General features: G+C 40.0%; 2 protein-coding genes across 16 annotated transcripts in view; one reads left to right on the top strand and one right to left on the bottom strand.

Annotated features, from left to right (window-relative positions):
• Positions 1-1,191: 1,191 nt before the first annotated feature.
• Positions 1,192-17,883, bottom strand: TXNDC9 (thioredoxin domain containing 9). Of its 12 annotated transcripts, XM_081484452.1 has the most exons (8): positions 17,663-17,883; positions 17,550-17,584; positions 13,458-13,534; positions 13,275-13,351; positions 8,740-8,958; positions 6,698-6,816; positions 4,079-4,333; positions 1,192-1,797 (listed from the first exon to the last, which is right to left on the bottom strand). In XM_081484452.1, exons 5-8 carry the CDS (start codon positions 8,926-8,928, stop codon positions 1,680-1,682), a joined length of 681 nt encoding a protein of 226 aa, XP_081340578.1. In that variant the 5' UTR covers positions 8,929-8,958; positions 13,275-13,351; positions 13,458-13,534; positions 17,550-17,584; positions 17,663-17,883; the 3' UTR covers positions 1,192-1,679. The 12 variants fall into 12 exon arrangements, with proteins under 12 accessions (XP_081340578.1, XP_081340583.1, XP_081340579.1 ...); XM_081484457.1 differs by lacking the exon at positions 8,740-8,958; XM_081484453.1 differs by lacking the exon at positions 17,550-17,584.
• Positions 12,505-22,949, top strand: part of EIF5B (eukaryotic translation initiation factor 5B) — a 60,481-nt gene continuing 50,036 nt past the window's right edge. For all 4 annotated transcript variants that reach the window (XM_081484380.1, XM_081484379.1, XM_081484383.1 and 1 more), the window contains exon 1: positions 12,505-12,705. In XM_081484380.1, the coding sequence (XP_081340506.1) occupies positions 12,671-12,705 (35 nt within the window). In that variant the 5' untranslated portion in view covers positions 12,505-12,670. The remainder of the gene's footprint in view (positions 12,706-22,949) is intronic.

Genomic DNA, 22,949 nt, shown 5'->3' with positions numbered 1-22,949 from the left:
ACAGAGAGGCCTGGCGTGCTGCAATTCATGGGGTCGCAAAGAGTCGGACACGACTGAGCGACTGAACTGAACTGAACTGAGATAGCATATTAAAAAGCAAAGACATTACTTTGCCAACAAGGATCCATCTAGTCAAGGCTATGGTTTTTCCAGTAGTCATGTATGGATGTGAGAGTTGGACTGTGAAGAAAGCTGAGCGCCAAAGAATTGATGCTTTTGAACTGTGATGTTGGAGAAGACTCTTGAGAGTCCCTTGGACTGCAAGGAGATCCAACCAGTCCATCCTAAAGGAGATCAGTCCTGGGTGTTCACTGGAAGGACTGATGTTGAAGCTGAAACTCCAATACTTTGACCACCTCATGCGAAGAGCTGACTCACTGGAAAAGACCCTGATGCTGGGAATGATTGGGGGCAGGAGGAGAAGGGGTCGACAGAGGATGAGATGGTTGGATGGCATCACCGATTCGATGGACATGAGTTTGGGTAAACTCTGGGAGTTGGTGATGGACAGGGAGGCCTGGCGTGCTGCTATTCATGGGTCACAAAGAGTCGGACACGACTGAGGGACTGAACTGAACTGAACTGAATAAAGGATCTTTGCTTCTGTTAAAGACAGATACTGCCTGTAGGTTTCCCCTGTCTTTGTTTTTGGCAGTAAAGTAAAGCTGGTCTCATGAGTTAGGAATGAGACCTAACTCATTCTGCTTCCATCTTTTGAAAGGGACTGTAGAGAATTAATAAAACCTCTTCATTAATTAATGTTCGCTAGAATTCACCAATCAACCCACATGGGTCTGGTGCTTTCTGTTTTAGAAAGTTAGTAGCTGTTGATTATATAAAAAAGGCCTATTCAGATTGTGTATTTCTTGTGTGAGTTTTACCAGGATTATGGTTCAAGTACCAGAGACTCACTGTTCTTCCCAAGACTGAGTATTTTCTTGAATAAGTGTTTTTGTTTGCTGTATGCTCTTATGACAATTCCCAGAGACTTTAATTTTTAGAAAAATATTTACCAGTTATGGTTGTTTCACTGAGGGGTCTGTAGATCATGCTGCCATTCCCAAAGTGCTTCTTGATTGTTTAATGCAAGTCTTAAAATATAAGCAATCAGGACCCTTTAAATAAGGCAGTATGTTCACAACCTGAAAAAGCTTTCTGATGCCATCAGTTGATTCAACAACACTATGCAGCTTACAGAATAAATAAACAGTTCTTTAATAATTAAATATATTACAGAAGTGAAGAGTGTTTCTAATTCATTTACAAGTGCTATCTATTACACCAGTAAATGTTACTTGACCTCTTTATAAAGTAAATAATGCTGCGTAAGAATTAGTTCTGGAATAGTGTGCTGAATTTCTATTTTCAATCCCGTAGATTAAAAACACAATTGTGAATGGTATAAAAACGTAAGAATCATTGTGATAAAACCAATCTCAAAAATAGAGAATCCAGACTCTCCTCAGATAATTTTAGAACTCAGAAGTTTTCCTCTACTTAGACACAAGCTCCACATAGAAAATATTAAAGATGTTTTTCAACATGACGCCACTGCATAAAACTCTACAATGTGACCATCAGGAGACGAACATACTGAAATCAATAGAGTTTAGAAAACACATCTAATTGTGAAGTAAGGAGAAATAAAAAGATGATTTACAAAGAATTATAACTGATTTCTAATCATCATCAGAGTCTGAATCATATTTCTTTCCTCGAATAGTTTTCTTTTCCAGCTTTGTGAAGTTTGTTCCAAATTTCTTTTGGCTCTGAAATGGTGGCTCCATTAAATTTCCACTAAAAAGAAACAAATTTGAAAAACACTTAATTTTCTATGATTTAGTACAGCTGGTATACTAAACTACACAGAAATCTATCCTCACTGTAACACATGGAATAGAGTAAAATTTTCTTTATAATGCTGGTGTTGAGGAGGTAGTGAAAATTAATACTGATAGTTAATAGTTGATAATGATAATTAACTGTTTTAAACCTTACTTTGTACTACTAAATGCTTTTGACTAGCATTTTATTTATCGTTAATTACTGATTAGCATTTCATAGAATGTACCAACAAAATCTCTGATTGAAAACCATAGAAGGAAATCAGTTATTTTCATGTTTTGCGTATGCTGAATCTGTATTAGATTCCTATTCCTGTGAATATGAAACGGGAAAATCGTGCTCTATTTTCAATAGCTACGACCAGTTTGATCCTATTTAACATCTTTTAATGTTTATATCACTATAGACAACAAACTCATGGAATTAATTATCATTAACTCTGAATTAGTATGGAATGCTTTTCATGATACCTGAAAGATCAGATCTCGGTTTTGAAATATCATTTGCCACTGAAGGGAATCATGGCTTCTCGGAGATAAAGTCAATTCCTATGGTGAGTATAACACAGGTCCCCCTAAAAGATCTTACCTGCACCAGAAAGTGCTCAAAGGATTATGGGGACGTGTCAAGAACACACAGAAGCCAGTATGCAAGGCTCTCACTGGGCAAACGTGAGGCAATCTGAGCTTCAAAGTAAATAATAACAGTAATATTCAATAATATATCCCATTGAATAAAATAATCCATAGCCCATTCTAATACAAATAAATGAAAAAGTAAACTAATGTGGGGTCTGGAAAAGGTCTTCCTTAAATTACCAGTTGGCTTGGTAGACAACTGGTTAGCCAGTGTTGTTAATACTGCCAGCAATGAGACAAAACACCCTGTCTCCTGATACTGAGCAAGAAGAACACATCGCTTCCATATTACACATGTGGAAGATATGCAAAAGCTGAATCTAACTGTGAAACATTTAGATGAACCCAAACTGGGAGATGATCTATGAAATAACTAGTCTGTACTCATCAAAAATGTTAAACTATTGGAAAACAAGGGGAACAAATTGCTACAGGTTAAAGGAAACTAAAAATTCACCGTAAGTACTTGTGACTCATTTCTTTAGTATGGAGGATATTATTGGTACAAATGATGGACTTTGAATAAGGTCTATAAACTATGTATTTTGTTTTAATAATTTTACTGTGGATATATAAGAGTGTCCCTGTTCTTAGGAAATGCAAACAGAAATATTTAGGAGTAAAGAGACAATACATCTACAATATCCAGTCAGATGGTTCTGAAAAAAGTTTATATATACCCAGAAACAGAATGATAAAGCAAATATAAAATATTGAAAATTGAGGGATACAGGTGAATGATATATGAGAATTCTTTGTACTAGTTTCCAACTTATTTAAAATTGGAAATCACGATTTAATATTAACATTTACTTAAGAAAACAAAACCTGGAACTTCAAAGTCAATTTCTACAATATAGGAATGCCTTATACATGTGTAGGAGAGATTCAGAGAAAAAGGAGGAAGGAAAATAAAAAGATGAGGGAATTTTCAACTTATTGAAAGGTACTCTGACTGGAATAACTGGAAAATTTTACCTATTATTTTTGCAAATAAAAAACAGATACATAAGATGATGTGCTCTAATCTGTGAAATTAGATCAACTGTCTGGAGAAGTGAATAAAGAGATGAGTGGAAAATGGAAGCTGGATTTTAGATCATTTTCTACTGAGACTTCTTCATAGTTAAGTAATTTAAGCTAAACACAGAAATGAGATGTTACATAGTTTATCAGAGTTGACAAGTGATACAGGAATAACTACATTAAAAACCTAATGTTTGAAAATAAGTCATTATCAATTTGAGTAATCTGGGTTCAAGCAGGAAAGAGACAATTCTTCTGGAGTGTCATCCTGGGTTTCCAGATGAATACCAAATTAGATTTCATAAGATCTGTTTGAAAACTTTTAGAGTTAGGTGGACCTAAAACCCAAGATCAACTTTATTTGGAACTCTGATTTTGCTGTAAGATCATACTAAGGTACACTTTAAGAGATACGCTTTTCCTTTGTGGCAGTTTTTCTTCATCTCCAGCTTCAAGATAAAGCTTATGGAAATATTTATTTCCATAAAATAAATATTAACATAAAAATTATCTAAAAACTTCACCTGAATATGGGAGTTAAAATAAACTGATGGTTTGCTGAATGTTACCTGTAATTGAGAATATCGGAACAACCCAGCCTCCACTCCAAGGTTTCTGTGGTGAAGTCATCTGTATTTCCTAAGTCAGAAAATCCAACAACAAAATCCTGTGTTTTTCCATCTTTCACCAGTGCTAGTGTGGGAATGACTTTGATACGCAGTCTCTCACAAAGGAAAGGTGCTTTTTCCACATTCAGTTTCAAAAATTTGGTCTCAAGATGTTTCTTGGACAATATCACCAAATGTCTGTCTAGTATTTTACACCTGTAAATAACAACACATAGAAAACCAAAAGCTAAAAATGACAATTTCTTTATCAAAATAAATATTAAGGCACATCTAAGTTTTTACTTTTTCTGAATCTCATAATCTGCCAGTCAACCTATATATCTATCAGATAACCTTATTTCCATTTCATAGGTTAGGTACCTCTTTTTCTACCTCTTATGATACTGTAGTCTAGAAAGTTGGATCTGCCTTAATGACGTATATAAAGAAAAAAGTATTCAACATATGACTTACGTCTTAAGCGGCTCACAAAGCTGTCATGTTCATGGTTAAGAATAAAAAAAAGTCATTTTCCTTATGCATGTTTCCTGGCATTTCACAGAAAGAGACAAACCTGAACTTGACAGAGCTCAGAAGACACCCCTCAGAATTGGAAATGTACAGGTGGTGGTGTATTTGCAGTCACTGAGAAAGACTGAATGTGTCACTGAGAAGGGACCTTTCTAACCATACAAACTCTGTTAGTGTGAAGTCTATCAAGGTTAAGGGCTACAAATATATGGTCATTATGGCTCTAAAGAAATGCAAAATACCGGAAGTATTTTTACTAAGCCACCTGAAAAGTGGTATTTTCTTTAAATTATACTTTAAACTGGCCAACCCTTTAGTGTATCTGAGAGATAACTATAAAAACCTCTGTGAGCAGTTGTTCTTACCCAAAGCTGATTAGTACAATCAACTTTTAAAACACACAGATGAATCAAAATTCTCTGGGACTTGAGCTCAGAAACATGCAAGTGATTCTCATGCTCAGTGAAGTTTGATAACTACCCTGCTTTCAATGATTAAGACACCAAAATCATAGCTGATTTTACCAGCAGGTTTTTGGGGTACTTCTTGGTAGTTTTTCCTGAGTTAAGTTCGGGTCCACTGAGTTTCTTATAACCTTGATGCCTCATCACCTCTGAATGAATCTTTTTATGTATCACTCATGCAGTGCAGCAATGGGATTTTACTAATAGTGAAAAACGTCAGGAGAGAATAAGTGGTTTCTGAATGAAGCTCCAAAGAAGTGACAGATCATTTGGAGAAATACGTTCTTGAAGATTTCTATATAAATCAACTCCACGGTTTTACTGGAATAATATGGAATCTATTTTAAATAAGTATGTCCCATTGGCCAATTAATCCATTTTTTAATTGAATTTTAAATCCAATTTAAACCCAGAGGTAGCAGTCATGATATAGTTAAAATAGCATTAAGCTGGGCTCAAATCTGCTTTTATCATTTAGCAACTGAGTGACATCAGGCAGGTCACTTAATTTCTCCAAGTCCTGGTGTCCACACACAAAAAAGTATGGGGATTATAAAGTACTTACCTCAAAGGGAGATTGTGAATGCTCCAGGATCTTATACTGCCTGAAGTGTCTAGCATTACCATATGCTAAAAACTTTGATATCTACCTGTCTATATTTATATTAACTCATTTAACCTTGACTTTGTTTTCTTTCATTTATATTCTATTAGTTAATAAATCCCAGGCAGTAATAACCACGTTGTTGGGTGAGGAGGCAAAGACAAGGGCCAGGCAGACTATGGAGATGAGAGAAGAGGGCAGAGCTGGGGCCACAGTGAACAATGGAGACTCTGGGTTGGAGTGTGAGTTTCCGCAGGAGCTACTCAGCATCAGCAAATTGCTTTCACAGAATTCTAGGTCTGTTATCACATCATCTGATGTTGGCAACTATTCAAACTTTGGAGCTAGGGAAAAAAACAGGCTTAAGCCATCTGATTTAAGATATAACCTCTTCTGGGGCTCTTTCTACTTTGAGGGATCTGCCTCCAGAGAGGTTGGCAGACCTGGGCTCGTCTAAGAGAAATCATTTTCTCCGCCTTCCAGCCAAGCCTGAAGTCCCAACTCTGTTTCTGGAGAAAGGCCTCGTCAAGCCATTGTCTCCCTGTGAATTCCCAGTTGAGAAGTAACTGAATTCAAACTTGGTGTTCAGGTGTTGGCCCCATTTCCAACACTGTGGCTGTATTGTAATAGTAGGGACAAAAGCATAATTCTTGGAATTGATATTAAAAAAAAAAAAATTAAAGTGCTCATTGCTAAGATGTTTTTAAAATTAGCTAGTGAAAGTATCGTTCAGAAAATAGCCACTTCTATGAAAATACTGAAATCCAATAATTTATACTTTTTTACGTCACTGGTTGTAAGTTACTGGTTTTTAAGTCTTTGATGACTGCTTAATTTTAATATACAGACTTCCAGTACAAAGGGACAACTTAGGAATTAGCTCCTTTCACATTTTTCTTAATTTCTCTATTAAGTCAGGATATCCATTCAACAACAATCTCTTCATGTTTAAAAACAGTCACTAAGGGGAAACAAAGTTACCTGAATGTGGAATCTCTGTAGAAATGGCAAACCACTTTTTTACTCTCCTTGACTTCTTGAAAAAAGTCTCTCTCACTAGGGATTTCTCTGTATTCCCCATGTCCTTTTGAAAGCCATTCCTAATTTGAAGAAAAGAGAAATATCACACATTTGAAATATCTTTCAATGTCACTTTATATCTTATATCCAAATCACTAAATTATTTTGTAATTAAGTTGATTTTTTCTTAGAAATGAATTCCTTTTGGTGATGTACTTTCCTATCTTTCTAGTGTCAATGTAGAAATAGTCTGTGGGCCACGACTATCTCCACAGCATGGCTTGTAATTATCTGTTTTGGTAACTTGAAACACCATGTTTTCTTAGAACTTTGAAAATAAAAATTTAGACTATAAAGATTGAGATGTAAAGATCTACTTAATTTCTTTGCACTTAAAACTACTAATATCAAAAGAATCTGATCCAAGTTACTACAAAGCTTTAAAAAAGAACAGCTGTGAGATAAAGCCAATTGGTGTTTGGGGAGGGGGCGGGTACTGCAGCTCTGAAGCTGAGGAGCCCTGTGTACTTTTGATGACCACCTCAGAGACAGCACTCTTCTAGCCTGGCCACCCACAGATAGTATCCAGTGAAGAAAAAGGTGTTTTCTCATGTGGTATCCAGAAAAAGGGACCCACAAGTCCATCTAATCCAATTCTCCAAATCACTATCTTGATCCTTATCATCCATGGTGGACAGGTATTTCAGTTTCTTGTACCTTTCCCATGGCAGGAAGCTGACTGCCTCAAGTGGAAACTTGCTTCCTTTCTCAAGACTTCTACTGTCATTTAACCTTTTCTTCTTCTCTATTTCTTTGTCTTACTGCCTGTGTTAGTTGCTCTGTCGTGTCTGACTCTTTGTGACCCGTGGACTGTAGCCTGCCAGGCTCCTCTGTCCATGGAATTTTACAGGCAAGAACACTGGAGTGGATTGCCATACCCTCCTTCAGGGTATCTTCCCAACCCAGGGATCGAACCTGGGTCTCCCACATTGTAGGCAGATTCTTTACCATGTAAGCCATCAGGGAAGCCCTTCTCAAGACTTCGTTTTAATAAAAAGGAGGACTGGACTTGCAGACAGGACTTGAATCACTGCTCTACCACTCATTAGGCTGTGAATTCTCATAACCTTTCTGAGGCTCAGATTCCTCATTTGTAATGTACAAATCATAAAACAACTATCTCACTGAGTTATTGTGACAAGACAACATGAAAATAACAAAGAGTGGCTGGCACATCACATGTGCCTGAAAAGCATTAATACATGTATTCTCTAGTTCTCAGAAAAGTCTTCTCCCACTGACTGCAATATATCAACTTTGGTCTGTGGATCCCAGCCTGGACTCAAATGAGAGAAGTTCTAATCTATCTTTCAGGTCAGCCCTTCAAATATCGCATGATTGCCCTGTCCCACAGCGAACATTTGTTTGCTTTTGACTTTCTCATGTGAAATGACTTCTAGACACCCTCATCCTCTGAACGCACTCCAGAAGGGGGCAGGAGCCCAGACTGCATCACTGGTTTTGGTATCTGCTTCATGTCGGCTTATGCTGAGCTACAGGAGGCCCTGGTATTTTTACCTTATTTCTTTGGTAGAGCAAACAAACTCTTTCAAACAGAAAGAGTTTAAACTCCTTAATGACATACTTGCTTTGAGCACAGACAAATCATGATAGGCTTTCTCATAACTCGACCTGAAAGGGAACCTGCTGACCCCTATTTCTCCCAGTACTCTCCTCAACTACACAAATCTGAGCTCAGAAAATTATCCTGGGCCAGGTGTTTCTTGTACTTGACTGTTAATTAACACTGATCAGGCTAACTCGGAGTGTTCTTTAAAAACTATCTTTTCCCCCAGGGAAAATTTTTAGTGGCATTAGGTACTTTTGAGGTCAAACAACCCTAAAGACTGAGGACTGAAATGTGACTACTGCAGCACATGTATATAGAAGTGGTTAGAAGCATACTGTGAGAGCAATTTCAGAAAGCAGGGCAGAGAGGTTACTTGTTTCTGCTGTTGAGCTTTCTTCAGAGCCTCGAGTCTCTTTTCTTTGAGGCGTTCCAATTCATCCTCATCCATCTGATCTAGTTTCTGAATTTCCGAATCCAAATGTTCTTCCACTAGTTTGGTGGTTTGAAGCAATTGATTCTCCAGGACTTTTGAAAACATGTCAACAGATGCGTTCGTTTCCATTCTTCTAAATGGCACGGTTCAGCCTTGACGCTGGGGAGAAGGTTTACAAAGTTGGAGAAACAAACAAGACAGGAAACTTTTCTCTTAGTTCCCAAAATGCTCGCAAATATATAATTTGGAGTTCACAAAGTGTTCTGCTGACAACCAACCACATCATGTTAAGAATTTTTACTTAAATGTTTTAAAATTTAATTTTCAACAGGTTATAGTCACTCTGTGTGTTAAGTCGCTTCAGTTGTGTCTGACTTGTTGCGACCCTACAGACTGCAGCCTGCCAAGCTCCTCTGTCCATAGCATTCTCCAGGCAAGAATACTGGAGTGGGTTGCCATGTCCTCCTCTAGGGCATCTTCCTGACCCAGGGATCAAATCCTTGTCTCTTATGTCTCCTGTACTGGCAGGTGAGTTCTTTACCACCTGGGAAGTCACACTAGCCAAAATAATTTAGACTAAAGGTTAGAGTGCTTTTGATTTTGTTTGTTTACTATTCTAAAGCAAAGACAAATCTTTAAGACCATCGCCAGACCAGAAAGAAATGCGTAGTTGAAACTAAACCTAGTGTTATATACTGACAGTATTCTTTACCAAAGGAAAAGGGAAGCAAACCAGAAATGACTGCAAACACGATAAAATTTAACTGTAGCAAGGTTTTACACATATGTGTACACACCGAATTTTGCTTCAAGATAGAGCTGATTTGAGCAAAAGACATTATTTGTCATCTCTGCCCAAATGACTTTAACTCTGAAGAGAGCTCATTACAATTTGTGTAAAGAACTCTGCCTGGTGTTCCCTAAGCTCTAGTTTCCAATTCTGTTCTCTCAGTAACTAATAAAGTCTATGTGCCCACAAAGATTGACACTAATATTGATTTAGTGACACTCAGTGCTCGTAACTTTGATGTCAAACAACATAACACTCCAAATATTAAACGCATATTGATTTTACCATCACTCCTTTAGGTAAGATAGGAGTTTAAAAATAAGACTCCAATTCAGATTAGAAAGGCAGATCTCAATGACAGTCTATTTAAAATTTTAATTTTATATTGGCATATAGTTGATTTACAATGCTGTGTGTTTCAGGTGTATAGTAAAGAGATTAATTTACACATACTCAATTATGTTTTTCAAATTCTTTTCTCATTTACGTTATTACAGATTACTGAGTAGAGTTCCCTGTGCTATACAGTATGTCTTTGTTGGTTATCTATTTCAACTACATATTTCAAAAGAAATTATTTTCTATCAGCAACAATTAGATGGTGATTTTATGTATACTCCTGGGTTACTACCACAAAAATTTATAATGTCTGTCAAAGCAGGAGACTGTTGATCTCAACTAACTATGATGTTTTCAACTACTACTGAAGCACTTTTTAAAAATCTGAATAAACTTGTGAGTTCATTTGCCCAGCTTCTGACACACAGCCTGGCCCACCAGACCCTCTATAACTGCTGAACTGAATCGAAATAGTCTTCCTGCAAACTTCGCCTCTGATTCCATTTTTTTCCCCCAAATGAAAAACAGTCGAAAAGCATACTGGATTTTATCTTTGTATTCCTGGAGCTAGCAGTGTTGACAACACTGCAGGTGAGCAAAAAATATTGGTCAACGGTTGAAGCAGCATGTGTCTAGCTATTGTTCGAGTTATGGTTATGTTTCAAATGTATTTCTGGGTTTTAAAAACCAAAATGTAAGTTCCTCACGTGCGATAAAATTTTAAAGGAGCTGTATTTCAAATACAGGAAATGAATTTCACACTCTCTACTTTTCAAGAAAAAACTTAAGGCTGTGACTCTCAGGATCGGGGCCGGATGAGACGGAAAAGTATTTGTTAAACACTGACTTGCTTGTCAGACCTTGTTCTTTACAAGGGGCGTAGCGGATGCTTGTCCCTGAAGTTTTACAGGCTGAGCTCAGAATTTAATTCTGGGATAACTGGGAGGAGAAGCGATTAACAAGAGCTGTTCTGGGGGGCAGGTTGTGTTGGTCATCGCCTTCAGAAAAGGGGAAAGGAGATGGTGCAGAGATAACTTCATTCTCCAAACCACAAGCTTCTGATTCTTTTTTAAGTTCAACTGAATGGTGGGCAGGGACGTGTCCTCAAGTTACCTAACCAGTTCCGCGAGTCCCCGGCGTGCACCCACCAAAACAACCAGGGGGCCTCACAGTCAGCCGCACGCCGGCCGTCCCAAAAGTACTCTCGCCACTCTCGGCGCCCCTGGGACAGATGAGGGCGGAGGCGAGGCGGCCCCAGGTTCAAAGCCTCCCGGGCGCATGCGCCAAAACCGCCTCCGTGGCGGGGACTCCGGAGCCCGAGCCGCGCCCCTCCCCCGCCCAGGCAGGATGCTGAGCAGTCGGGTGTCCGTTAGCACCAGGAGGCATGGCCGGTTTTTTCCCACCACTCTCTTCCTCACCTGAGCTCTCGGCGATACCTGAGATACGAAGAACCAGCTTCTCCAGAACAGCAATCCTCTCTGGCTTCAGCCACCGAGCAGCTGCGGGTAGCTGCGAAGCGGCCGTCACTTCCGCCTCCTCATTGGCTGCGGATCTCACGCGATAGTATCTGCGACGTCCCCGGAAGTGGAGGTAGTGCGCAGGAGGGGGGAGGGAAGTGCGCGCGGCGAGCGCTTCTGCGCGTGCGCCCTTCTTCACCTTTCCTCGGCTCCAGCTCTCCGAACTCTTGGCGTGTGACCCTTTCCCTCTCTCCGAGTAAACAGCCCAGAGGGCGGGGGGATCGAAGTACGCTGGAGATTGTAGTTTCTTAGTGCTCAGCCTGGAGTTGAGGTTCCGAGGCTCTGACACATGTTACATCAGAAAGGAAATAGCTATGATCCTGCTCGGGAGTGGCACTCCAATTTTGTTTCCATTCGGTTTATTGAACAATTCCCCCCTTAAAAAAACAATTAAAGTATAACTTACGTGTAAGTTTTTACATAGTTAACACATAGTGTCGTTGTCCAGATCCGAATATAAAACACTTTCACAACCCTAGTATGCTCTCTCGCGACTTACCTGACAAATTTTTAGAGCTTGTTCTCGGTTTGAATGTAAAGATCATGATCTATTTAGGAGAGTTAATGGGTGTGTCCTTTTTTTTTTTTAAAAAAAATGGTTTCTATTTATTTGTTTTGGTAATTCATGGACATGACTACGAGGCTCAATATTGTGGATTTCTCTGTCTCCCTTTGGAACACCCAGACGGCTCACCAGTGCTTCACTATGCTTCCTTATTGAACTTCACGCAGCTGAGTACAAAGGGACAGAGGTTAAAGGTGGAAGGGAAGCCCAAAGTCTACTTCTGAACTGAGATCCAATTCCCCAACTCTGCGTCCCCCAGCAGGCAGAGGGCCGACGGGAAATTTTCAACTTCATTGTCCACCTCCGGGTTCTAGAATCTTGAAATCCCGCGGACCTCAGAGCGCCGCGGACGCTTGCCGGGAGGGGGCGCTCGGGTTCCCGCCTGACGGGCGGGGTAACCAGAGACGCTCTACCCGCGGCGCAGCTCTCGATGAGCCGCGCCCTGCGTCCCCACGCCGAGGCGGCGGGGCGTTGCGCTTGCGCACTCTGAGCTCACACCATATGTGCCCTGTCCCAGTGCGCGGGTCTGTGGAGAGCCGGGTGCGAGAGGCGGCAGCGCGAGGGGGACGGAGCCGAGCGGAGACCGAAGTCAGCTGAGGGACAGTGGGCCTGTGAGAGACCGAATAGAGGGGCTGGGGCTGCGAGCGCCGCTGACACACGATGGGGAAGAAGCAGAAAAACAAGAGCGAAGACAGGTAGCTAGTGGCGGGGTCCTCACGGCGGCGGCCGGCGCGGCTCAGGGGGTCGTGCGGGTCCCGCGGGCGCGGGGCGGACCCGGGTCGAGGCTCGGGAGCGGCCCCGCGAGGCACAGGCCGGGACCCAGAGTGGGCAGCGCGGGCCCGAGACCCCAGTTCCGGGCGGGCGAGGAGGGCCTCGGCGGGGACCGGGTCCCCAGCCGAGACTCCGTCCCCTCGCCCGGCTTGGGAGAAGGTCTCAGGCTTCAGGAGACGGGAGTCATTTTGGGGTTCGCGGTCCCGTGGGTCAGGGCTCGGGCGGCCTCACGGAGCCGGGGGCCGCTTGGCCACCGTGGCACGGGCGGGTGGTAGTTGTTGCGGCGCTGCTCTTGGCGGAGGTCTGGAAGAGTTCTTTTTTATGCCTGTGTACCTATGAATTCTTGGAGAGAGAAGAGTTTGGAATGCGATGTTCTTCTAGCCAGGTGTTCTCACTCTCGGAGCCTCTCAGGCACGTTAGAGACAACGCGAGGAACGTAGCAGGTTGCTCTGTCTTAACTTCATTTAATTTGGTTCAGCTTTCAATTACTTACGGGTTGACTGTCCAGACTCCATGCGTTTCGCGTTCCTTCCGGCTTTTTGGTCATTTCTTCACTCGCTAGCACCTCCCCTAAGAAAGGAGGAGGTGAAACAAACCAACCAGGGTCGCTCTTTTCTAACCACTTAAAAAGGTTTTGGGGGCGAGGGAGCTTAAGGGTGTATGTAGAGTTGAGTACCTCGAGATTATTGTAACATTTCTGGGTGTCATCTTCGGTGAAGTTCTGTACCCCTCTTCATGGAACGGGCTTACTTCCTGGGAGTGAACAACATATGTTATTTTTCACCTTTTTAAACTACTCACCAAACTTAGTTCAAATACTGGGTGTAGTAAGAGAAATTCGAAAGACAAAAACAACAACCTGTGATAGTTCATTTTGACTCAAAACAGCTATTTGCTCTTGAAGTTTGAATAAGATTAGTGGTTGTGATTTGGAATCCTCGGTCGTTTTCTGACCTGGCCCTCACCTAGCTGTTGAATGGAGTTAAAAAGACACCAAGTGTCTTGTATTTCACTTAGAGGTCAATTGGAGGAAGTTAATTGGTTTGAAGAGAAGCTAGATAAATAAGAAAAAATAAGCAGAATTCTGGGGTGATTTAGTGGGGCAAAAATTTCTTGTGCTTTTGACAGGATGTTTTGGTGCCTGAGATACTTCTTTTTCTTCAGCCTTACACAAGAAATGGAGAGATGAGTGTAATAAAGCTTCCTGTACCAGTTACCCAGCTTCAGCCATTGTTGTCACGTGACTGGTCCTGTTTCATCTACCTGCTGTATATTTTGAAAATCGTTTCATGTGTAAATCCTTTAAGTGTATCTGAAAGGTGAATACTTGAGGGGAAAAAACCACAGAAACACAACATAAAGCACAAAACACAATGTCATTAAACCCAAGGATTACTAGCAATGATTTCTTAAATAAAATTGTCAGTTTTCTAATTTCACTGATCCTTATTTTAAGAAATCTTTTTTTTTAACAACTGGTTTGTTTGGATCAGCATTACAGAACTCTGTTCTTCAGAGTAAAAAACATATGTATGTGTTATCTTAATTTTTTCACTTTTCAAGCTCTTTTGCATTAGAAAAAAGCTATTCAGAGGAGAAATATTTATTCTTGTGTGTGTATTTTTTAGAGAAAAGTGTTACTGATTCATAACGTTGTTTACGGATGACATAAAGTTTAAATTGCAAACATTGGAAGCTGTTAAATGATTGATTTGTAATTTGATTTCTATCAAAGTATAGAAAAAAGGCTATTGGATTTTTTCCCCTCAGGCTAAATCTGCAGCCTTTATTTTTTGGCTCATGTTGAAGGAAAAATGGTGGCAATGTCAGTGAAAAACACATTTTCTCATAAGCCAGTATCAATTTTCTTTGTTTTTTAATGCTTTGTGGATTCCTCCCACCTCCCTTTCCCTTCCCAGTTGTCTTAAGCCAGACATGTTTCTGCTCAGGGAGAACTGGGTGAGAAATGAGCACCTAATAAGCTATCAAGTTAAGGCATTGGGCCACTTTTCAGTTACTGGAAAGAACATAAAACACATGACTATTTTAATCCTTATATTGTTATTTAAAATTTTTGGCCACTCAGTGTTCATTTAAAATTAGATTTTACTATCTAATCTGAGAGCTTCCAGGTGGTAAAGAATCCACCTGCCAGTGCAGGAGACATAAGAGATGTGGGTTCAATCCCTGGGTTGGGACGACCCCCTGGAGAAGGAAATGGCAACCCACTCCAGTATTCTAGCCTGGAAAATTCCATCGACAGAGGAGCCTGGTGGGCTACAGTCCATGTGGTCACAAAAGAGTTGGACATGACTGAGTGCACACATGCGCTCACATATACACATCTAATCTGAGTGATCTTATTTGGATTACATATGTTTTGTTATATCAGTGACTGACCTTTGTTTAAACATAGAGTTCTAGAATTTTGTTTTAGCTTACGAAATTCTGAGTGAGATTTTGATAGGTGTTAAGCAAGTTTTCTTTCCTTTTTCAGTTGATCGGGATAAGATTCAGACGAGATCGGGCGCGTTCAGGGTGGTATGGCCGTAGACTGGGATAAGATTCAATGTTCACAGATCATACAGACAAAATACATGGCCAATATTGTTGTTTCTTCCTGGGCTTCCCTGGTGGCTCAAATGGTAAAGAATCTGCCTGCAATGCAGGAGACCCACTTTGGATCCCTGGGTTGGGAAGATCCTCTGGAGAAGGGAATGGCAACCCACTCCAATATTCTTGCCTGGAGAATTCCATGGACAGAGGAGCCTGGAGGGCTACAGTCCATGGGGTCACAAAGAATCAGACACTACTGAGCGACTAACACATAACACATAGAACCTTTCTGGTCATCAGTTGATGTAATCAGGCCATATCTTATAGTACCTTGTGTGCTCTAGCAATGCCCGACTGTTTCCATTTACACATCACGATGGCTGTTCTTTTATTAGTATGTCCAGAGAGAAAAATGATCCTGATTATCTAATTTTTCACAGTTAACCTCCAATTCATCATTTTAATCCTTTTTTTTTAATCCCCCAAGTGTGGTAGTTGTATTTTTCAGGTTGGAAGGAATGTGTTCTGTTGCCTTATTTAGAAAGATTAATACATTTCCATTCCATCACAAAGGCTGTAGAGGGAAGAAAGATCGTTATTTCACTTACCTCACAGTCAGACATGAAGATGGGGATGTTATTCAGGAATTAGGAGTTGTTTCAGGATTGAGTGGGCTTCCCTTGTGGCTCAGCTGGTAAAGAATCTGCCTGCAATGTGGAAGACCTGGGTTCAATCCCTGGCTTGGGAAGATCCCCTGGAGAAGGGAAAGGCTACCCACTCCAGTATTCTGGCCTGGAGAATTCCACGGACTGTCTAGTCTATGGGTTCACAAAGACTCGGACACGACTGAGTGACTTTCACTTCACTTCAAGATTGAGTGCAGTTCTGGGGCATCTTCAGCTATGACTCTTCACTGGTGGTGAGCTAGTTATTGTTGTTCAGTCACTAAGTCGTGTCCAGCTGTTTTTGACCCCGTGAACTGCAACATGCCAGCCTTCTCTTTCCTCCACCATTGCCTGAAGTTTGCTCAAATTCACTTCCATTGAGTCAGCGATGCTATTCAACCATCTCATCCTCTGTTGCCCTCTTCTCATTTTGCCTTCAATTTTTCCCAGCATCAGGGTCTTTTCCAGTGAAATGGCTCTTTATATCAGGTGGCCAGAGTATTGGAGTTTCAGCTTCAGCATCAGTCCTTTCAGTGAATATTCAGGGTTGATTTTCTTTAGGATTGACTGGTTTGCTCTTCTTGCAGTCCAAGGGACTCTCAAGAGTCTTCTCCAACACCACCGTTGGAAAGCATCAATTCTTTGTCTCTCAGCCTTCTTTATGGTCCAACTCTCACATCCATACATGACTACTGGAAAAACCATAGCTTTGACTAGATGGACCTTTGTTGGCAAAGTAATGTCTCTGCTTTTTAATAGGCTGTCTAGGTTTGTCATAGCTTTTCTTCCAAGGAGCAAGCGTCTTTTAATTTTGTGGCTGCAATCACCGTCCACAGTGATTTTGGAACCCAAGAAAATAAAAGTCTGTCACTGTTTTCACTTTTTCCCCATCTATTTGCCATGAAGTGATGGGACGGGATGCCATGATCTTCGTGTTTTGAATGTTGAGTTTTAAGCCAGCTTTTTCACACTCCTCTCACCCTTATCAAGAGGCTCTCTAATTCCTCTTCATTTTCTGCAGTGGTATCATCTGCAAGTCTCAGGTTGTTGATATTTCTCCTGGAAATCTTGATTCCAGCTTGTGATTCATCCAGCGTGGTGTTTTGTATTATGTACTCTACATGCAAATTAAATAAGCAGGTGAACTAGTACAGTAGCTCTGTGCTTTTAACGACATGTAATGCTCCTGTCGTTCCTGGCAAGATTCCTGCCTTTAGGGGAGTTCTGGCTATCTCTGAGACAACTATCTGTTCTAGACTTTTGTCTTGGTTTCACATATTCATCTTACTCAGGTATAATCACAGGGTAGCGGGTCCCTCCCCTGAGATAGAAACGTGGTGATCCGCTTAAGGAACCTGTGTGAGCATAGCAGGTTCTCCAGAGCCTCCCAGAGGAAGTAGTCCAAGTGGCAAATGTGTCAGGTAATCCGGTTCAACAAAGAAATTTCCTTCTCATTTGTGTATTTTTTGAATTAACAATAAACTATTTGCATACATTAGATCAAAAAAGAAAAAGAGATGTATAATCTGACCGTTCTCTTGACTTACCTTGTTCCTGTGCTGATACTTCAGGTGATTGATACCTGAAAGGAGGGGAAGATGTCCTAGTTTGTCATAAATGGATAAAAAAGCAGATAATAAACTTGTGAGCTTCTACTAACCTCTTCAGCCTTCTATACTGGTGGTCTCTGAGGAGCTTATGTAGGTACTTTTGATGTTGCTTACCAACTAGTTGGACTTTACTTATCCTTCTAAGTTTATTCCAATCTGGCAGTTGGTCAGAGCATTGTTTAACTGAGGAACGGAGTGTCTGGTTAGGTTAGAAAAGCAGTTCTCAAACTTTCTGGTCCTAGGACCTCCTTACACTCTTACTAGGGAACCTAAAAGGCTTTTCTTTATGTGGTATCAGTCAATGTCTGTGTGTGTGTGTGTTAAGTCACTCAGTCGTGTCCAACTCTTTGTGACCTTATAGACTGTAGCCTGCTGGGCCCCTCTGTCCATGGGATTTTCCAGGCAAGAATACCGGAGTAGGTTGCCATTTTCTCCTCCAGGGGATCTTCCCTACCCAGGAATCAAATGTGCATCTCTTGCATTGACAGGCAGATTCTTTACCACTGAGCCACCTGGGAAGCCCATATTAATGGATACCACATTACAAATTAAAACTGAAAAATTCTTTAAATATACTGATTTAAAAATAAAAACAATAAACATCACATATGAACATAAATAACATTGCTAAATAATCACTTTCAAAAATTAGTGAAAGTAATGGTGTTAAGTGGTTCGTGAACTTCTACAGTCAGATTTAGTAGAAGATAACTTTATTTTTACCTCTTTGTGCATTCAGTCTGTAGCAAATCACACACCATGTGGCCTCTGGAAAACACCGCTATACAGTCGTGAGGAAATGAGAATGAAAAAAAGCCTCCAGGTGTGTTATGTGGAAAATAGTTATGATCTCTTGAGTTAGTTTAGATTCCCTGAATAAGTCTTGAGCGGAAACTACCTTGAGAACTGTTTATTTAGGGATTCCTAAACTTAAGAGTTAGACATTTGTGAGACATTCTCCAAGCTTTTTGACTTTCATTAATGTTTGTCCAACAGGTGCTTAGAATGCTTGAGTATCACTCAGAGGAAAACTTAAGATATTTGTGGGTATGTTCATGCTCTTGATAGTTTACCCATTCATAATTTTATTTTTTAATGTAATAAGTGAGTTTATCAAGGTCTATTAAAAATTTCTTGGGACTGATTTTAATTAGGAATCCCATTAAGTTTTTAGATTATTTGGTACACTTTTATCTTTATGGTATTGAATCATTCCCTTCGAGAAATACATTGAGTGTCTGTTTAAGTTTTTAAGTGCCAAATATAGTGCTGAAATACAGTGATAAGTTAGTAACGACATACTTCTCTGGTTAATTATCAGTAATATTTTATTATTTTCTTCATTTGAACCTTTAGGATATTTCTTGTTTGGTTTATTTCTAGGTATCTTGCAGTTTTGGTAGCTGTTAATATAGGAAAACTTACTTTTGAGGTGATCTGACCGTCTTACTGAATTCTCTGTTATTAAAATAGCTTTGTGAAGGATGAGGCCTTAGTTGCGATTCACTTCTTAGTTTGTGATAATATGTGATAGAAGAGCAGGGAGAAAAAATTGACATAATAGTGTTCGAATGTTTTAGTTAGTGACAAACAAATGACTCCTTTTTCCCTCCCTTTCTAACTTTTATTGTTGTTCAGTGGCTAAGTTGTGTCCGACACTTTTCAACCCCATGGACTGCAGTACGCCAGATTCCTGGTGTCCTTCACTATCTCCCAGGGTTTGCTTGAATTCATGTTTGTTAGTTGTGGATGCTGTCCAACCATCTCAACCTCTGCCTTACCCTTCTTTTGCCTTCAGTCTTTCCCAGCATCAGGGTCTTTTCCAGTGAGTTGGCTCTTTGCATCAGGTGGCCAAAGTATTGGAACTTAAGCATCAGTCCTTCCAGTGATTCAGGGTTGATTTCCTTTGGGATTGATGGTTTGATTTCCTTGCACTCAAAGCGACTTTCTAAAGTCTTCTCTAGCACCACAATTCGAAAGCGTAAATTTTTCTGTGTTCAGCCTTCTTTATGGTCTCTCACATCCATACATGACTACTGGAAAAACTATAGCTTTGACTATATGGACTTTGTTAGCAAAGTGATGTCTCAGCTTTTTAATACGCTGTTTAGGTTTGTCATAGCTTTCCTTCCTTTTTTCAAATATGTACTGTTAAGAAATTTTAAATCAAGTTATTTTAACTGTTATTAAACAATATTAAAATAAACACAGTATAGTACTTACCCTAGCAGTAATCACAGAATTTACATAATTTTAATAATGAAAACACTTAATGTAGAGGCAGTAAGTATGCTGTAACTAGTTTGAGAATCTGGAGGAAGGGAAAGATACAAAGAGATAAGAACTACTCTATAACAAGTAGTGGAGGAAACAGATTTAGCATAGTAATGTGCTTGAGGCTTACAGCCTCTCAGCTGATAAGCCAAATGGGATTCCAGAAACTGGTTAAGTGTGCCAAATTTCTTTCTTACTTAACAACTTTAATTGAATAACTACCTGTCTCATAGCTGTTTGCCATGAAAGCAATGATGATTTGATGTTTCATTCCTTTCATTTCAGACATGATATAGAGATTTTCAGGTGTGTTTTTTCAGAGGAATCCCTACTTTTCACCCAGGTAGCAGTCCTTTTTTAGAATCATTGGTTTTCAGACCTTCCTTTGGTGATAGAAAGGTACTTTTATTGAGATACAAAATATTATTTGGTTTTTCTGTTTTTGAAATTTGTTTCATACCATAAACTTCATACGAGCAGTCTCCAAAAACACAGTCAGTACTGTTTTAATGAAATTAAATTTGTGTCATCAGGTTTTAGGTACCGAGCTCTGGTGAAACTAGTAGATGTCATTGATGATACCGTAGTAGTTGGAATTTAAGTCTAGAATCATATGCCCTCAGAATTCATTGTATGAATGTGCCACATTTTATTAACTCATCCATACATCAGTTAGTGGAGATAAGGCTTTTTCCCACTTCTTGGCTCTTTTGAATAATACTGTTGTAAAAATCGGTGTATAAGTTTTTGTGTGGGTATATGCCTAAGAGTGAAATTGCTTGGTCACTCTAGAGTTAACTTTTTCAGAAACTGTTGAGTAGGTTAACTTGTTTTCCAGAAACTGTCAAAGCTGCTGCTCCATTTTATATTCCAACCAACAATGTATTAGAATTTGAGTTTCTCTGCATCTTTGTCAACACTTACTATCATCTGACTTTTTGATGATAGCCATTCTAGTTGGTGTGAAGTGATATCTTATTGTGACTTTTGGTTTGCACTTCATGATGGCTTAAGGTGTTGAGTATCTTATGTTTATTAGACTTTTGTATTTGTATATCTTGTTTGGAGAACTATCTGTTCAGATCCTTTGCTCATTTTAAAATTGAGTTTTTTATTACTGAGGAATAAGAGTTCTTTTTATACTCTAGAAATACCACTTTATTAGATGCAGTTTGCAAATATTCTCTCACTCTGTGCATTATCCTTATTTTCCTCCCATAGGAAGTTGTCTCAGGTTCTCGGTGGTGGTTGTAGCACAGAAGTTTCTTATTTTGATGAATTCTGATTTATCTATTTTTTTCTTTAGTTGCTTGTGCTTTTGGTGTCAGATCTAAGAAATTATCACCAAATCTAAGGTCATGAAATTTTACTATGTTTTCCTCTAGGAGCTTTATAGTTATAGTTCTTACATTTAGATCTTTGAGCCATCTGGGGTTAATTTTTTTTCTGTTGTCTGAAATCAGCGGTCAAGAATCTCAATGCAAGAGACTTAGGTTCGATCCCTGGGTTGGGAAAATCCCCTGGAGGAGGAAATGACAGCCCACTCCAGTATTCTTGCCTGGGAAATCCCATGGACAGAAGAGCCTATTGGGCTACAGTCCACAGTGTTGCAAAGAGTTGAACATGACTGAAGTGACTTAACAGCAGCAACAGGGATCCAGGTTCATTCTTCGCATGTGGACATTCAGTTGTCACAGCCCTATTGTTTTTTTTTTTTTAAAGATCATTCTTTCTCTCATTCCTTGTTCAAATCAGTTGACTGTGTATGTAGTGTTTTATTTCTGGACTCAGTCCTGTTCCATTGATCCGTATGTCCGTCCTTATGGTGGTATCACACTGTTTTGATTACTACAGCTTTAGTATTAAGTTTTGAATTTGGAAAGTGTGATTTCTCTTTGTTCCTTTCGGAGCTGGTTCTGGCTATTCTGGGTTCCTTGCATTTCTATACAGATTTTATGGTTAGATTCTCACTTACTGCCCTCCGCCCACCCCCCCCCCCCAAAAAAAAGGCAGCTGGGATTTCAATTGAGATTGGATTTCTTTTGTAGATTGATTTTGGGAGTATTGCCAAAGTTACGCCTTCAAATCCATGAACATGGAATGTGTTTCCATTTATTTAGGTCTTCAGGTTTTTTCCAGTGATTTTTTTTTTGTAGTTTTCAGTGTATAACAATTGCAACTTTTTGAGGGCAGGAGGAGAAGGGGACGACAGAGGATGAGATGGTTGGATGGCATCACCGACCAATGGGCATGGGTTTGGGTGGACTCCAGGAATTGGTGATGGACAGGGAGGCCTGGTGGTGCATGGGGCCGCAAAGAGTCAGACACGACTGAACTGAACTGAATTTTTTATGGGATTATTTTTTAATTTTGTTTCATGTCGATCTGTTGTTCTGCAGTCTTACTGAACTCCTATATTATTAATAGCTTGAATGTTTGTTGTGTATGTGGATTTCCCTGGTGGCTCAGTGGTAAGGAATCCACCTGCCAATGCAGGAGACCCAGGTTTGATCCCTGGGTGGGGAAGATCTCATGGAGAAGGGGATAACATCCCTTCCAGTATTCTTGCCTGGAAAATCCCATGGACCAAGGAGCCTGGCGGGCTATAGTCCATAGGGTCTCAAAGAGTTGGACACTACTGAGCAAGTAAATAATCATTGTGGATTCCTTAGTATTTTCTATGTATGTGGTCATGTCAGCTACAAGTCCAGATAGTTTTCTCTTTCTTTTCTGTTCTTTCCCTGTCTAAATGGTTTATAGTTTCTGGCAAGATCCTTCTGTCCAGTGTTGAATAGAATGGGGAGAATGGACATCCTTGTCTTGTTTCTGATCTTGGGGTGGGGGGGGAGGCTTTCAGTTTTTCCCATGAATGGCTGTTGGATTTTGTTAAATGGTATTCCTTTATCTGTGAGATGATTATGTGATTTTTTACCCTGTTTATACATGATGGATTACATTAATCGATTTCATGTGTTGAACCAACTTGCAGTCCTGGGATAGATCCCACTCGGTCATGGTGTTCAGTCCTTCTTATATGTTTTTAAATTTGGTTTGCTAGTGTTT

The sequence above is a fragment of the Giraffa tippelskirchi genome, chromosome 4, assembly GCF_054371585.1.
Source record: "Giraffa tippelskirchi isolate mGirTip1 chromosome 4, T2T-mGirTip1v1.2.pri, whole genome shotgun sequence".
Taxonomy (NCBI): Eukaryota; Metazoa; Chordata; class Mammalia; order Artiodactyla; family Giraffidae; genus Giraffa; species Giraffa tippelskirchi.
The sequence above is the reverse complement of the archived record's forward strand: the minus strand, read 5'-3'. Positions and strand labels throughout refer to the sequence as shown.

What these genes read in the sequence shown, in the direction of transcription:
- TXNDC9 (XM_081484452.1), bottom strand. Translation starts at nt 8,928, where the DNA reads ATGGAAACGAACGCATCTGTTGACATGTTTTCAAAAGTCCTGGAGAAT. An exon ending in AAGCTCAACAGCAGAAACAA is followed by an intron (nt 6,817 to 8,739) that starts GTAACCTCTCTG and finishes TCTTCAAATTAG; the next exon opens with GAATGGCTTTCAAAAGGACA. An exon ending in TACAGAGATTCCACATTCAG is followed by an intron (nt 4,334 to 6,697) that starts GTAACTTTGTTT and finishes TGTTATTTACAG; the next exon opens with GTGTAAAATACTAGACAGAC.